The sequence below is a fragment of the Capronia coronata genome, assembly GCF_000585585.1.
Source record: "Capronia coronata CBS 617.96 chromosome Unknown acBCG-supercont1.6, whole genome shotgun sequence".
NCBI classification, from domain to species: domain Eukaryota; kingdom Fungi; phylum Ascomycota; class Eurotiomycetes; order Chaetothyriales; family Herpotrichiellaceae; genus Capronia; species Capronia coronata.
Window position 1 is genome coordinate 615,587 of NW_006912898.1, and position 15,924 is coordinate 631,510.

Consider the following 15,924-nt stretch of genomic DNA (forward strand, 5'->3'; position numbering starts at 1 on the left):
TGGTGTAATGGCCAACACATCCAACTATCTGGGAAGTCATGGGCAAGTAGCGCATTCCTCCGACGACCAGCACTGAAATCTTCGTACAAGCGGAGAATGGTTTCCGTGGAGGTGAGACCACATGGCAACAAACCACAACCACTCACCATGTACGCTGTCGCATCGTTCATTTGTCCATCATATGAAAAAGGCGGGAGAGACTCGGTGCAGATGGCTCCGGTCAGCGAGGTTAGGGACGCGCCCCTTGAAGGACCCAGCCTTCTCTAAGAGGATCCATCATCCACCAATTCGATATAAGACACACACGCAATTTGCTCGACCTGAGGCCGCTTTTAGCTATCAACCATTCAGCACTTGACCTGGTGAGGTGAGGTTAGCATTTTTCCTATACCAGACTCCACTTCTGGTCCAAATGCCTGCTGAATAGGTACTTAAGTCCTGGAGACAGTCACCTGCCTATCAATCGCAGTTCTGCATATCATCTCTTTGGAGCACACTGCTTCGGGTGGAAGTTACATGAGCCTCCGCAATATACACCAGATTCCTTTGTTCAACCACACAAGACCGGAAAATATACAGTCTTGGGGATTGAATTTGCATGATTTCTGGGGTTGGACAAGCGCTCACAGCAGCTCAAACACATCGGTGTACTATACGTATACGTGGACGTGGACGTATACTTACAGGTGTGGAAAAGATGCCGTTTGACTCCCCCAACGGAGAGCGTGTTGCTCTATGCCACGTCCAAGAAAAGTGTCAGGACTCAGCACACTGTTGCGGAGTAAAGGTAGCTTAGCTTAATAGCTACATCCTCTATCCTCTTAGTTATTGTCTCGTCCGGAGGTATTGGGGGTATTTTGGGCCAAGTATTGGGCGTTCTAGATGACTGACGCTGGTCAGTCAGTCAGTAGTGGTTATAATGCATGGGGGTTGGGTTGGGTGTCTGATCTACCTTACTTACTTACTCCCGACGCCTGCTTCTCAAGCGCAAAACTTGGACCTCTATGTTATGTGACAAGTCTTCAGACGATTTTGGAGATATCAATGTCAAACCCCCAAGACAAGGGGATGCACGACGCAAGATGCAACGGTCTGAATGTTCTGAACAACTTTGAACTTGAACCAGAACCGGAGTGAAGACTGATATGACCAAAAAGCATGGTTTGGTGTTGATCTCAGGGTCTTGCTTTCTTCACTTTTACTTTTTGAAGTTAGGTACGTTAGGTACGTAGAATGGGCAGAACTGAAACAAGACTATATACCTATGTTAGGTATATACAAACAGATATATATACCTGATTCCATGGGCGCATACGGCGTGTTCCTTAAGTTGAGCCCATCATGCTGCCTCCTTCCTACTGTATTCGGCATTCGGTATCTCGTATTTGGATTCTGCCTCAGAGTCTCATTCCGGCTTCAGTTTCCCTTGTTTGTTCTTTTTACATTCCTCGTGTATAATTACAAAAAGAAAGGAAAAAGAAGAAGGAGGAGGAGGAGGAGGAGGAGGAGGAGGAGGAGGAGAAGAAAAGAAGCAGGAAAAAAGCAAATGGACCTATTTTCATTCCCCGTGTTCAGATTGTTCGTTCCAAAGACTCAAATCATCAATCTCATTATTCGTAGCTCATTTTCGTTCCTGCATCTCTAGACTCCTGGTCTTTTTCCATAATCACCTGAGGTTTTCCACAGGTGTTTCCCCCAGTATGTCTCGGATCTCCTCGATCTTGACTCGAACTCGCGCCGTTCGCCGACTCGTCGCGTCGAACCAGATACGTGCTTCTGCTTCGGCGGCGGAGAGATGGGTCAGTGCTTGACGTAAGGGCTGTTCTTGTCGTGTTTTCCGTTCTTGTTGCTTTTGTTGCTGTTGTTGAAGTAGAAGTAAGTGTTGTTTCTGTTGTTGTTTCTGTTGTTGTTGCTGTTTCTCAGAATCTAGGTTTCTGTGCACTTGAGATTGACGAAAGGGAAGACGATAATAGGACCCTTCATCTTGGTTCTGGTTCTGGTTCTGGTTCTGGTTCGGATCCCGGTCCTGGAGTACTAAATTGGACAAGTGCTGCTGCTGCTGTGTAGCTTGCGCAGTATCTAGTCCTTGACTATTGTGTGGATTTTGATTTTGATATTGATAGTGCTGCTGCTGCTGCTGGTGTGGATGTCGATAAGGACCATTCGACGACGACTTCGAAGACGAAGATGACCGTGAAGCCGAAGCCGAAGCCGAAGTAGATGGCGTCACGGCTCCGGTACCAGCATTGCTGCTGCTACTTTCACCTGACCATTGTGAATTCATGGGTTCAGCTGGTTCTGGTCGAGGTTGAGAATGAGGTTGAGGATGAGAATGGGACCGGAGATGCGTATTGCCGGGAATGGGATGAGATAGTGAATGGCATGCACAAGTACATGTACAAACACAGCATGCTTCCAGTCCGGGCTTGCTGATGTCGACAGGTGCTGAAACGGGATGTGGAGCTGTTTCTTGCTGCGCAGCGGTGACGATGCCGATGTCGTTGTCGTTGTTGTAGAGTGTCTGGCATGTCTCAAAGGCATTGTCATTGTCGTGGACGTTCGTAGTTGCCTCTTCGACTGGGAATCCATCTACGAAGTTGAAGCCTTGTGCGACATAGTCTTCTCCATGCTGTTCTTTCGTCGGAGCACCGCTGCCACTGTGCTGAAGATCTTGTTCCACTCCCAGTTCCAGTTCCCATCCGGTTTGGCTGGGATTTGGGACTTGTGAATCGAAGCCCAAACCCAAGCCCAAATCCAAGGCTAGCTCAGCCTCCATATCATTTGAAGCTCGAAATCGAACTTCTGTTTCACCTTGCCATCCGAAATCGGTGTTGGGCTGACTCTGTGCATCCAGGCCCGGTCCAGATGTCGGATTGACCGGATCCTGAGCCGGGCCCTGTATCATCGACCGCGGCGCCAGTAGGTCTTCATCCTCGATTGGGAAATCCATCACCCATTCGTCGTCGACCATGTCGCTCTGATTGTCTGCTTCTGCTTCTGCCTCTGCCTCTGCCCGAGCCATGTAACATTTCCCCAATCCCTCTAGAGCGGCGAACCTCGTCTTCGCGCGACCATAGTCTGTCAACGTCTCTGCGCGGCTCAACACTTCCTGGAAATGGCCTATGGCGGCCTCGATGTCACCATCCACCAGGGCATCATCAGCCACGTTGGTCAGCGTATACAGCACATTGCGCGCGGAAAGACCATAAAAGCGCTCTTGGTCGTCGAGAAGAAGACGGCGCTGCTGGACGCGTTCAGGGGCGAAAGGGGATCCTGAATGGTACAAGCTATCGCAGAACCTTTCTCGAAGATACATCGTCTTCCAGTCTTGGTTTGCACCACCGCTGCTAGGAGTTGTGGAAATATACTGCACGGTAGCAACTCGGAGAGCCGTGACGATCAGGTTTGTCAGGTTCGATTGCATCTCTGATTGTAGTCTGCCGTTACCGTTACCGTTGTTGCTGGAGTGAGAAAGATGGAGTGACTGTGATAGAAATGAAGATTGTTGTGCCAACAGTGCGAAAAATGTCGTCAGTGCGTGACCACTACCCAGTACAAGGGACGCCATGTCCCGAGTATATTGAAGCAGTTGGGCTGTCATGGTCCAGAAAAGGTTTCCTGGCTGCTGGTCTGCTTCATGGCTGTTGGAGGTGCGCATGTTCGCGTGGCTGACCAGTTCGCAAACCGTGCTGAGCATCAATGCCAGGCTCATGGGATGGTCGTTGCTCAAGATGGTACGGACCAGTTCGAAGGCATGTTGGAAATTGTCGAATGCTTGTGCTGCTGTCTGGGCTTGGAGTTGGTCGTTGTTCTCTTTGCATTGCTCGCTGCTTGATTGGGACATTGTTTTACTGGTCTGTCGTGGTAGACGGACGAGCAGGGCCATGCCGTCAGCCATCTTGGAGGCAAACACTGCATGGACGGTATATGCGTGCACGGCTGGTTCGACATGCGTGAGTGAGCGTGGTGAGGACGTATAGCTGGTTATATATGTTGCCATGCTGTAGTTCGAATGCTCTAGAGCTTGGAATGCTTGAGGTCTGAAGAGGATTGGCGTTAATGTCGACGTGGAGGGTGCCTCCTGAAATGCATCCCATTGGGTCTCATCGACGACGTCCGCAGCTTCCTGTACCGGTTGCCCTCGTCCTGGGTTGGTCTCTACCTCAGCCTGGTCAAGGTCCACAATATCATGCACATCGTGGACAGCATTCCCTGCAGAGGCCGATTCGGGCGTGACGGCGCCTAGCAATTTGATATCCTCATCCGAGCCGGAATCCTCTGTTGTATTTTCCTTGACCCATTTGACCGGGTCATTGATCTTCTTTCTTCGAAAGTAACGCAGAAACTCGGCATGGCTGATCTCCTCGCCTCTGATGAGAAAGCTGACAGGTCTGCCACTGCTCCTCATGCTGCCACGTTGGCTTCCCTCATGTTGTTTCTCAAGATGATCCGCCAGGAGGCGTGCTGCCGCACGCATCTCTGGAAACTTATGGTTGCGACCGAGTTTCCAGCGTCGGATGCGGGTATGTAGCATGCGTTCACTACAGAAAACAGTCAGGAATAGTTGACTCAGATGCTGGGAGAATGGTTCTGGGTTGAGCGCCGAGATAGACACCTGTTGGAGCGACTCTCCCTGACTGGCATGCCATCCTCAGAAACATTGTTCCTTTTATACAACACATTCCTACCTCACTTCAAAGACGACCGTGAACATGAATACACCAAGTCCTTTTGACTGCCCTTGCATCTCTACAGGCAGATAGTAGGTAGTGAAGGTTTGCAATGAAAGATCCACCTACTTGACCTGAAACCCCATCTGGCGGAGCCGTCGCCGTACCTCGCCCAACGGTTGTCGTTCGACTGAGTAGAGATGAGTAATGATGGCGCGGTTCGCTTCCCACTCGGTATTGTTGTAAGACTGGACAGGCAACCTCGGTCTCTGCCGTCGAGCGCTTAAGGCCCCGAGACCCGTATGTTGTACCAGTGACACGATCTCTGGGTTGCCATTGCTCGATACAGTCAACTTCGCCATCTTGAAAGAATTTTCTTGCTTAAGTAGACAAACTCTCCCACATTTGTTCCGCGGAGCCTAAGGGACGGCGTATGGTCCGGGGATTGTTAGTGTCGGCGGGAGGAAGAATGGTCGGTGAGAAGGATCCGTGTAGCGGGAATCTGTTTATATGACCTAAGCTGAGACGGAACTCGGGCTAGATTGGATATGGGATCGGTAGCCACCGGCTGGTTGAACAATGGCATCAGTGAGCAAAGCCGTAAGGACCTATGCGATCGCTTCAGGTGCCACACTAGGTCAGTAGTAGGACGAGAGGACCGACCAGACCCATATGACAGGATAAGAAGCATGGGTGACCTCAATCGGTCGGTCACTGAGGTGGTTGATACTCTGCCCGGACCCAACTTGATGCGGTGGAATGTAGTGTAGGTTGGAGTCTTCTCCTGTCCCTTTTCTTCCATAGTAGCTCTCTGGGTTGATAGACGGGCCTCAGGACCTTCGTTCTTCTTGCCGGGCTCCTGCACCGCTACCTGACGTGTCGTTGGCCATAGAAGCGGTAGGCTGGGCCATTCATGCGGCCTTGAGGGGGAATCGCTGCCAGCTGGCGGTGAAGGATCGGAGGCTGAGTCTTTGGCTCCTCCACGGGCTGCTGTGCTGCGCCACTTGGGGCCATTGCCGATAGAATAAAAGCAATGCAAGATGCAAGAGCCCATCCATAGACGACCCCGGTATGGTGTTGCATGACCGGCCGAGTCAAGTCAACCAGGGTTCAAGTTCAAGTGGTGGTGGTACAATTGTCCAACAGGCAGGATACGAGCGACTCGGTGCGACGAATGATATGCTCATGCAGACAAAGATACCGGCAGAATTGTCATCCACTGGAAAGTCTACATCATATACAGACAGTACTGACAGCTACTGTAAGATATCATTCAACTACTAGAAGGTAAGTCTGTCACTTGGTCCAGGCACACAACCTTGTCCAAGCACCTTACAACTCCCAACTTCTTTTTCCAAAGGAGACCGACCTCCCAAGGCTGTACCTTCTGCGAACAGGTCCTGACCTCCTCCCTCCCCTGCTGTCTGGTATGTATGCATATGCTGCGGTTCGTCATTCATTCATTATAAAATTTCTTCATGATCAGGTGCAAGAACAAGTTGACGTTGACCCGAAGCGCCCCCTCAAAGAACTCCAGAAATTGTGTGTTGTTGAATTGAGCCTGCAGCAGATCGTCCAGCGGTACTTGGGCATTCGCTCCCGGGATCATCATGTTGCCAGAGCTCCCATCGATGGTAAACACCCCGACTTCATTGGAGGAAATGGTCAGGTCCACACGGTCCCATTGTCGTTCGTTGTACCCACGCCACTGCACCAGCACTCCCTTGTCCGCCAGGGTCCGCGCCGAGTACTTGTAGGATCCGAATTTGAAGGACCGTCCGGAGCGTTGAAGCTCTCTCTCGTGGTCCCATTGCTTGGTGAAGGGCATGACGAACCGTTTCTTGCCCTTCTTGTTCTGAAGCGTCACCATCGCTTGCTCAATGTAGTCGTTGTACGTCTTGAGTTGTTGCTCGAGATACACGGCTTGTTCGTTCAACCGGGCCAGGGTGGTCCGGACATTTTCCAGTTCGCGCTGGCGCTGTAGCCGGCGGCGGTGTTTGGTACGGATGTCGACCGCGATGGCGTTGAGAAGATCTTGGTACTGGTTGTTCCGGGTCAGACGGCCCAACGATTCGAGTTGCAGCACATTCTCCAGGGCAATCCGTTTGAGGTCGCGGTATGATAGTGCGCTGATGTCGAGATGGCTGCTGGCATCTGTGTACGCGCCGTGACGCTTGTTTCCCGGCCCCAGCTCTTCACGGACCAAAGCCTCCCACTTTTCGTCATCCTCTTGGCTGACCGGCTTGACGAGGATCTCGAGCAGATTGGCGCCGGACTGCACACGAATGATGTAGAGCACACAACGTTTGGTCTCGGTGAACAAAGCTTTGACTTCCGAGTCATGGTCCTCGGTATTGAGCAATTTGGGCGTGAGGGTCAGGCTGATTTCGCTGGAGCTCACCCCCCGAAGCTCGCTTTCGTTGCTTTGGACGCTACCCAACTCCCTGAGGATGTCGCGAAGAACATCGTCCTGACTGGGACAGATGACGCTGGTTTCCTGAGAGAGCAGCTTGTGGATCGAGAAGATGTCGGACATTTTGATGTACAGCGTCGGTTTCGTCTTAGCATACAGGTCATTGAACTCGTCAATGTCATAATGTTCTTCCGCCGTTGAAATCGAGACGACTGGCACAATGTTAGCAAAATGCAAGATCGTATGGCGGGAGTCAAGCCTACCATGCTTCCAGAGCACCCGGAACCGCCCAATAGCCTCGCGGATATAGTTGTTCAACGGCTGAAGATAGACATTGTCCCCTCCAAATTCTCGTCCCGACGCTGCTTGATTCAACACCTTAGCGATCTCCCCCAGATTCCGCTTCTGTTCTTGGGTCATGGCTCGATCGGCGACTCCGAATTTCTCGGGCTCCACCAGCGCAGGTAGCAGGTAGTGGCGCCAGAGCCATTGTCCGACCAGTTGAAGCACAAATTCCCCATCTTCACCGGGGAACCGCGCCAGGAGATATTCCTGTGTCTGCTGCACGACAAACCGGACTCCAAACGGCATCCGGTGCAGACAATCTTCCAAACACAGGAAAAATTGGTCCGTGATATCGCGAAGGTCTTGCATATGGGCAATGAACGTGGCCCGGGTTTCGGGGTCGCGGATGGCCACCTCTCGGGGCACGTTGGGATCTCGTTGGCTTCGTTGGCCGGTTCTCAGCTCCTCATTGTTAATGGCGGACAGATAGATCTGAAGAGGATCGCTTTCCAGGTCTAGAGTCGCGTTGTCAATGATGTTTTCCTTGACTAACGGACCTAGAACGTCGCGGAGGAATTTGCGGTCGCGGGGAGATCTGCTGTAAGCCGCAAAGAGCTTGTTTGAGAATGAGTTGGTTCTCAGATAGTCTTGCAGAGACAGCGAGCAATCAACCTCTTCCTTGACGGACCGCACTATCAGCTTCACAAGATAGTACTCTTCTCGTCGCTTTTGCGCATAGCCAAATAGTCCCATGACGAGGTGTCTGATACGATCGCACTCTTTTTCAGCTGTGGCTTGCTCCCTGATACGCCTAAACAGTCTCGACAGGTACTGGGGCTGCGTTTGGAGCAGGAAGAATAGTTCCTGGTAATGTTCGAGCTTCCGACGTGACGTCTTGTTGAGGGCTTTCAGGTCGAATGGGTCCTTCGAAGCAATATCAGAGTTCGGCAGAAGTGACCCGACGTGGCCACCAAAATGTCTCTGATGCTTGACCACCTCGTCCAAGGTGATTTTGTTTTTGACCAGAAGCGCGATCTTGATGTCCAGCTGGGTGATGTACTGATCAGCAAGCTCGTTTTGCCGCACGTGTTGGACCACGGTCTTGCGCAGCCGCTCAAACTCGATTTCTTCTTCGAAGTCGAAGTCGCTGTCGTTCAGGAGGTGCACGAAACCTTTGAGAGTTCCGACGGGTGGATTCTTGCCAGTAGTCAGGCTCTTGTAGGCCTTACCTTGAATCTTTGCTCGGACCACACTTTGGATCTTGACCACCTTTTCCATATTTTCTTTGAAGTAGCGCTTTTTCTCCGCGAACTGGGCTCGGATAGCTGCGGCCCTCATCAGCGCCTGCAGCTCGATGATGGCTTCTTCATGGCCGTCCAACTCTGCGAGTAGGTCGGCCACGCCGATCCGACACAGCATGGCGCGAGCAACAGCTTGGAAACGCACCACCGGCTCTTGGTTGTCTTCCAGTTCGTTGAGTGTGTCTGCAATCTGCAACCGTACCATTGCGCCTCGCGAGAGCGCTTGTAAATGCACTAGTTTGGGAGCGTGCAAGGCCAACTGCTTCTGTTGCTTGTCCAGGCTGCCTCGTAGCAGAAAACCTCGGATCGCAGCTTGAAGTGGAATGCTCGCTGCTGATTGTCTCATCAATGAGAGCCTTAGCGAGCTGTAAGCCTCCCTCGTGTTTGCGCCTCTAAGAATGGCTTGGAACACGACTACTGATGCTGATGCAGATCTCAGTTCCCGCCTCAAGCTTGCCAGCTCCTGTCGTATCAGACCGGCTCGGGCTACAGCTTGTAATGCAGTCCATTTGGGTGAGTATTGATGAAGGGTGTCCAGAAGCTTATCATGGCGGATTCTGGTGAGTAGTGACCGTGAGTAAGCTTGGAATTGTGTAATCGCCTGAGTCTGTCTCTGCAAAGTCGCATGAGCCTTCTGAAGTTGGGTCCGCACCAGCATACCTCTGACACTGGCCTGCAAAAAGACGACTTCACTTTCTGTTGACCTTGTGGCTTCGTACTGGTCGAAAGCGTCTCGCCTAGATAGAGCGCCTCGGATGGCGGCTTGAAGGTTACGAATACCGGCATCATGTTTGCGAACTTGTGATCTCAGTGTCCGTGATTCGGCCCGGGCCTTGCCAGCTCTGAAAAGGCTTTGGAGCTTCAGAACATCCTTCTCGCTGGACTTCCAGTTTGCTTCTCTCCTCCGTTGATTGGAACGCGCTAGAAAGCCTCGAGCTCCGGCTTGGAGCCTGGTGGCAAACCGTTGCATATGAAGTCGATAGCCGACAACTTGTCTGGCCCAATCGGCGCGGATGAGGGATTGAAGCTCAATCAACGAACCCTCCGAGTCCCACAGCTGTTGCATCATGCTCCCCAGTCGCATTCGAACTACCGCTCCCCGTATCTGATTTTGAAAGTCCACGATGGCCGCTTCTTGCTCTTGCAATTCTCGTTGAATCCGCTCCTCCTCTGTTTCGACTGGTTCGGGCTCCGGTTCAGCACCAAAACTGGCCCCCATGCCCGAGAAGCTAGGCATACTAACGCCTGCCTTGTCGAGGCCACGTTGAGTCTGTTCCAATTCGTGATGCTCGAACTGGAGCTGGCCGACGAGATTGCCAATCCGAAAGTCGACCATCCCTTTCCGGTAGAGAAGCCATGACAGAGCATGGATGCAATAAATGACCTTGGGGATGTTCTTCTTCTCATACAGATCAATCAATTCGAATCGGAACAGGTCTGGTAGGCCAACTTCTTCAAGGAATCGAAAGAACATAACGATGTTGTCGGAGTGCTTGTACTGCAATTTGGCATGGCGGAAGATCCTCAACGTCTGGTCAGGGTGGAAAGCTTGGACAATCTCTGCCAGAGTCACTCCATTGCGCAGTGCTTCTTCCAGTTCCACAACTGGAGGGATCGGTTTGCCGATGATGTCCTCGATCCATTCTTTTGCCTCGCCAACATGGCAGAGATACTCGTAGGCCTGCAGAAACTGTCGCTGTTTGTCCATCCAATTTCTGTCACCCCATCCATAGCTTTTAGCTATCGAGCGACCACCTGGCGCCACAGAATCGGCACGCTTCAGTTGTCTCCGATTGTGTAGTCCAACCACCGAATGGCCACTTGCGGTAATTCCAAACTCTTCGGCATCAGCTTCTTGGGCAAACCTTGACAGGGTTCTCAGATGCGAGGTAGACGACTTTTGCAGCTCTTGTATATCCGGGGCCTTGAAGGTGGATGCGTGAGGGCTTGTAACAGTATGGGCAAGGTGTGGCATTGACTGTTTCATCTCGTCATGATGCTCATTCTCACGTTTGTCGACGAACGGGTCTTCGGAGTGGCTTTGGGGAAAGCGGTCGACGGTTTGAGAGCGAGTATGATGGTTACTGGGCTTTCGGGTGGTGGAGGTTGCTTTTGGAGATGGCGCCTGTGGGAGAGGCCTCAAGCTCTGGCGAATGTTCCGATACACATGGTCGGGGCTGTTTTCCACGCTGTTCTGGCTGCGCTGTGTCCGAGTTGGAGTCATCTCACCCGCCTCACTGATCCCCCTCTTGTGCCCGGGCGAGCCTTTTGAATAGAGACTGGAACTTGTCGAGGTCACCGTGCTCGTCCGACTAGGAAGATACGCGCTCGATGCGGCAGAATAGGCAGAGGACACTGTTGAGGCGGTTGACGGTTGCCGCTGAGGCAGGCCGTAGTGACTGTCTGCTTGCACTTTACGAAGGGCGTAGTGCGACATCCCGGTGTCTGGGGTACTGCGTCAAGAAAGAAAAGGTCTGGTTCGTATCGTGGCCGGGGCTTGGGTCGCATACTCGAGTGTGCGCCGTTCAACTTGACATGGAGCGGAAAGTGAAGCAGCAGCAGATGTGTAATGTGGCAGAAAGAGGCGGCAAAAGACAGACACTTCAGTCGACTGGGACTGCTGAGTGCTAAACAACAACAGAAGACAACAGAGATAGTGCAAGCTTCTACCAGTATGCCAGGCTTGCAACCCAATATCTCAATGGTGCAATACAATTTGTATTGTGGTAGTCTCTTGTCCTGTGTACCGTACTACTACTATGTTGAAGTGTCTACTGTTTACATTGGCCGGGAAAGGGATAGTGTGCCTGCGCCAACCAGCGGCAGTGGGCAGCATCTAACGTAGTACCTAAGGTGGGCAAAACAGATGATAGGCTCATACACAGTACATCCTAGGTACAATCACAACACTGGCATTGCAGGGGTGCCAGCATCACTATTACCATCGTTTTAATAATAATAACAGATCTGAATCACCCTTGTCCTCTTGTCAGGTTCATATTCGACTCAGATCTGGTAGTAATAAAAGAGACTGTCACTGAAGAATGGCCGAGCGTTCTATGAAGTGCCAGTGCAGTGTGCAGTGGGCATCACTCACCGCTTGCTCTGTGCAGAGCCTGATTGTCGAGTACAGTCTGTATCACTACTAGATCATGGGTGATAACGCTATCACGCTACCTACCCCTCTAGGTGTCTAATAGGTACTAATAGGTAGTAGTGTCTGTCCCTTTAATAGGCGTGACCCCCTGAACTCAAGCCGGACTGCAGTCGCGACTTGCACACGCACCTTTCAATTACTAAGTTATCGTGTCTTTTGGCTGTTGTTCCTGACCGCGTTTCTGCCAAGAGATTTAGTGCCATCTGCATCCCCCGCTCGAATCAGGCCTGCAAAAAAGTTTCATAATCGGGATCGCGACTTTTTCCCTGAACTTTTCCTTCTCTTCTTTCGGTCACCTTTGACCCCAGCAGATCGTGACTACCAGGGTCTGTTGTATATATCGTACGAGACGACATCAAAGAGAATCTTCATTCCCAAGATGCCTATTGCAAACGGCGATGTCGCCGTCAATGGCCCATCCCTGAATCGCAACGTCGAAAAACTCGATTATCGCAAAGCCGTCGAAGTCCTCAAGTCCGACTATCAGTCCCAGGATGGCCTCGATGTTCACACCCTCCTGGACTCGGCCAAGAATGGGGCGCTGACATACAATGACTTCCTCATTCTGCCGGGATACATTGGTATGCTGCGCAATGATGTCCTCTGATAATCCATCCTGACCCTGTCGCGCAGGCTTCGCTGCTTCCGAAGTGACTCTCGATTCGCCCGTGACCAAGCGTATCTCCCTCAAGACTCCTCTTCTCTCTTCTCCGATGGACACTGTGACAGAAGACTCTATGGCCATTCACATGGCCCTGTTGGGAGGTCTCGGTGTCATCCATCACAATTGTTCGGCGGAGGACCAAGCAGACATGGTTCGGAAAGTCAAGAGATACGAGAACGGTTTCATATCTGAGCCCGTCGTTCTCTCGCCCAAGACCACTGTGGGAGAAGCGAAAGAACTGAAAGAGAAATGGGGATTCGGAGGGTTCCCAGTCACTGGTATGTTTGCCCCTGATGCGAGTGCACCCGTTCGTTCAATGATGTCCAAAACTATTTACCCTTTTATAACTTTCGTTCATCCGCAGCATGAATTTGCAATGGGGAATTATGGAGATTTCTGTCTGAGAATACTTGATATCGCAATTTTGCTTCCCAACCGTGGATTTTCCGATTGCTGACGAATTCCGCGCGCACAGAGACTGGTCAACTCAAGTCCAAGCTCATTGGCATCGTTACGACCCGAGACATCCAGTTCCATCCTCGCCCGGACGATCTGGTCACGGAAGTCATGTCAAAAGACTTGATCACTGCTCCTGCTGGAACAACTCTGGCCGAGGCTAACGCAGTTCTTCGTGATTCGCGCAAGGGCAAGCTGCCTATTGTGGACAGCAACGGTAACCTCATCTCTCTGCTATCACGATCGGATCTCCTGAAGAACCTAAATTTCCCTCTGGCCTCGAAACTGCCTCATTCCAAGCAGCTTATTGCTGCTGCCGCCATTGGCACCAGACCAGATGACAAAATCCGATTGCAGAAACTAGTTGACGCCGGTCTCGACATTGTGATCCTTGACAGCAGTCAAGGAAACAGCATGTACCAGATTGAGATGGTCAAGTACATCAAGGAGAAATACCCGGAACTCGACGTGGTCGCTGGAAATGTCGTGACTCGCGAGCAAGCAGCCAACCTCATTGCTGCTGGTGCCGATGGCTTGAGAATTGGCATGGGCAGCGGCAGCGCATGCATCACCCAAGAAGTCATGGCAGTCGGCCGTCCTCAAGCAGCGTCAGTCTTCGCCGTGGCCTCGTTTGCATCCCGGTTTGGGGTTCCCTGCATTGCTGACGGTGGCATTCAAAACGTCGGCCACATCGTCAAGGGACTCGCCATGGGGGCTTCCACCGTGATGATGGGTGGTCTCTTGGCCGGTACCACCGAGTCCCCAGGAAACTACTTTGTCAGCCGTGAAGGTAAGCTCGTCAAGGCCTATCGAGGAATGGGCAGCATCGATGCTATGGAAGACAAGAAGGCCGGCGGTGGAGGCAAGGATTCCAAGGCCAGCAATGCCGGCACGGCCAGATACTTCTCTGAGGGTGATAGACTATTGGTCGCTCAAGGTGTCTCTGGTGCAGTCCCCGACCGAGGCACGGTGACCAAATTCGTGCCCTACTTGCTGGCCGGCCTGCAGCACTCTCTCCAAGACATTGGAATCAAGAGTCTGACGGAACTTCGAGAGAGCGTCGTCAGCGGTAAAGTGCGCTTCGAACTCCGAACGGTCAGCGGGCAAGCTGAGGGCAATGTTCACGGTCTGGACAGCTTCGACAAGAAGCTTTACTCTTGAGTAGTCCCAGACTTGGAAAATAGATAGATATAGCATGGCGAGGCGGCGTTGAGGGCGGTTGGTGTTGCATATGGACTGGGTCTTGCTTGTATCATTGCCTTACAGATGATTGTATGAATTGGACAAAAATGTACAGACATAGTCCTCGATAAGACTTCCGTTCAGTTGTTCAATGTTGAAGAGTAGATGAGACGCTATACTGCCATTGTACTGTCTTGTACTGTCTACCTTCAATGTCAACTCCTATTGTGGAGTCTCCAAGATGAACCTCGGCGTGGATTCGGTTCTCCACCGCGTGGGGATCGATTTGGCCTGCAAGGAACTCGGACTGCAGTGGAAGTGTCAACGACAAGGGAACCAGCACTGCAGGGCTCTTTGTTCTATCAAACTACGTACTCTCTATCATGTCGCGTTGACTGAACCTCGGTCTGACAATCTGCTCAGCAATGCGTGTGAGTGTGAGTGTGAGTGTACTTGCCTCAACCTGTGCTTCAAGGTCCGAGTCATTCACAATCCATCCTGGCACCACCATTGTTAGAGCACCATTTCCACCATCTATTAGAACCCTAGATCGCAGCTCGAGGCCATGTCCAACACATATACTACATACTAGTATCTATAGACGCGCGCACCACAGCCCGAGCCGAACGTACCTCCTTAGAACAAGACAGCCAGAGTCCAACTTGAACACCACCATCCCTCTGCCCCGTTCTCTCCACCGACGGCGCAATCCAAAGATGGCGCCCCCATCCAAGTTCGCCGTACGAGAATACGCAGAGCACAAGACACCCAAGCCGGCCTCGCCCAGCGCCAGCGTGATCCTTGTCTCACCGTCCAACGAGATCCTGTTGCTGCACCGCGTGCAGACCTCATCGGCATTTCCCTCAGCACACGTCTTCCCCGGCGGCAATCTGGAACCGGCGGACGGCGCGCTCCCCCCAAATCCCACCGACATCCAGCGGCACCAGGACAACATGGCGTACCGCACGGGGGCGATCCGCGAACTGTTCGAAGAGACCGGGATCCTGCTGGCGCGCTCGTCACGCGATGCTCCGCGCCTCCTGCACGTGTCGCGCGCCCAGCGCAAAAGCGGCCGCGAGGCCGTCCACCAAGGCAAGCTCTCGTTCGGGGCGTGGCTGCAATCACTTTCTCCAGACGCAAACGGAGACCCTGCGGTGCTGGACACGGACCGCTTGATCCCCTTCACGCACTGGGTCACGCCGCCGAACGTGCCCAAGCGCTTCACTACGCAGATGTACCTCTACTTCGTGGGGATCGAGGAGGCGGGGAACCCGTCCGTACGCGCGACGGGCGACATGGTCGAGACGATGGCGCCGGAGTGGCGGCGGGCGCGGGACTGGTTGGACCGCGCGCGCCGCGGGGAGATCATTCTGTTCCCGCCGCAGTTTCTGTTGCTGTATTTGATTTCGGGGGTTCTGGATGCAGGCGTGGAGGGCGGAAGAAGCGACGAAAATGAAGCTGAAACCCTACGGAAGCGCGACCAGTTGACGCATTTGATTCTCAACGAGGGCACGCCCGTGCCTTGGAAGGACAAGTTCATCAGTCCCATTGGGTTGCAGTTCGGTCGGGAGGACGGGCGGTCGGTGCTGGCGCTGGACAAACCCGGCCCGGAACTCAGGACGAGCGGCTTGAAGGGCGATTCCGAGTACGTCGTTCTGGTCAAGTTCAGCAAAGAAGGTCCCAGACAGGTGGAGGTGGCGTTGAGATCGGAAGCCTTGCAGAAAGAGAGGTTACTGAAAGAACAGAAGACACGGGATCAAACGGAAACGAGCAAGTTATAGTCCTAGTAGTTGCCG

The 15,924-nt window shown here is 52.5% G+C and overlaps 5 protein-coding genes across 5 annotated transcripts; 2 read left to right on the top strand and 3 right to left on the bottom strand.

Annotated features, from left to right (window-relative positions):
• Window positions 1-1,666: 1,666 nt before the first annotated feature.
• A1O1_06893 (uncharacterized protein) lies at window positions 1,667-4,477 on the bottom strand (the record flags this gene model as incomplete). Its single annotated transcript, XM_007727770.1, has 1 exon — window positions 1,667-4,477. One exon carries the CDS (start codon window positions 4,475-4,477, stop codon window positions 1,667-1,669), a length of 2,811 nt encoding a protein of 936 aa, XP_007725960.1.
• A 318-nt stretch (window positions 4,478-4,795) lies between these two features.
• On the bottom strand, window positions 4,796-5,032 carry A1O1_06894 (uncharacterized protein; the record flags this gene model as incomplete). The annotated part of the gene is made up of 1 exon (XM_007727771.1): window positions 4,796-5,032. One exon carries the CDS (start codon window positions 5,030-5,032, stop codon window positions 4,796-4,798), a length of 237 nt encoding a protein of 78 aa, XP_007725961.1.
• A 1,094-nt stretch (window positions 5,033-6,126) lies between these two features.
• Window positions 6,127-11,106, bottom strand: A1O1_06895 (IQ domain-containing protein containing GTPase activating protein; the record flags this gene model as incomplete). Its single annotated transcript, XM_007727772.1, has 2 exons — window positions 6,127-7,295; window positions 7,347-11,106. 2 exons carry the CDS (start codon window positions 11,104-11,106, stop codon window positions 6,127-6,129), a joined length of 4,929 nt encoding a protein of 1,642 aa, XP_007725962.1.
• Window positions 11,107-12,205: 1,099 nt separating this feature from the next.
• On the top strand, window positions 12,206-14,107 carry A1O1_06896 (inosine-5'-monophosphate dehydrogenase; the record flags this gene model as incomplete). Its single annotated transcript, XM_007727773.1, has 3 exons — window positions 12,206-12,407; window positions 12,460-12,768; window positions 12,966-14,107. 3 exons carry the CDS (start codon window positions 12,206-12,208, stop codon window positions 14,105-14,107), a joined length of 1,653 nt encoding a protein of 550 aa, XP_007725963.1.
• Window positions 14,108-14,844: 737 nt separating this feature from the next.
• On the top strand, window positions 14,845-15,909 carry A1O1_06897 (uncharacterized protein; the record flags this gene model as incomplete). The annotated part of the gene is made up of 1 exon (XM_007727774.1): window positions 14,845-15,909. The coding sequence occupies one exon, from the start codon at window positions 14,845-14,847 to the stop codon at window positions 15,907-15,909; it is 1,065 nt and encodes a 354-aa protein (XP_007725964.1).
• Between the last annotated feature and the right edge of the window lie 15 nt (window positions 15,910-15,924).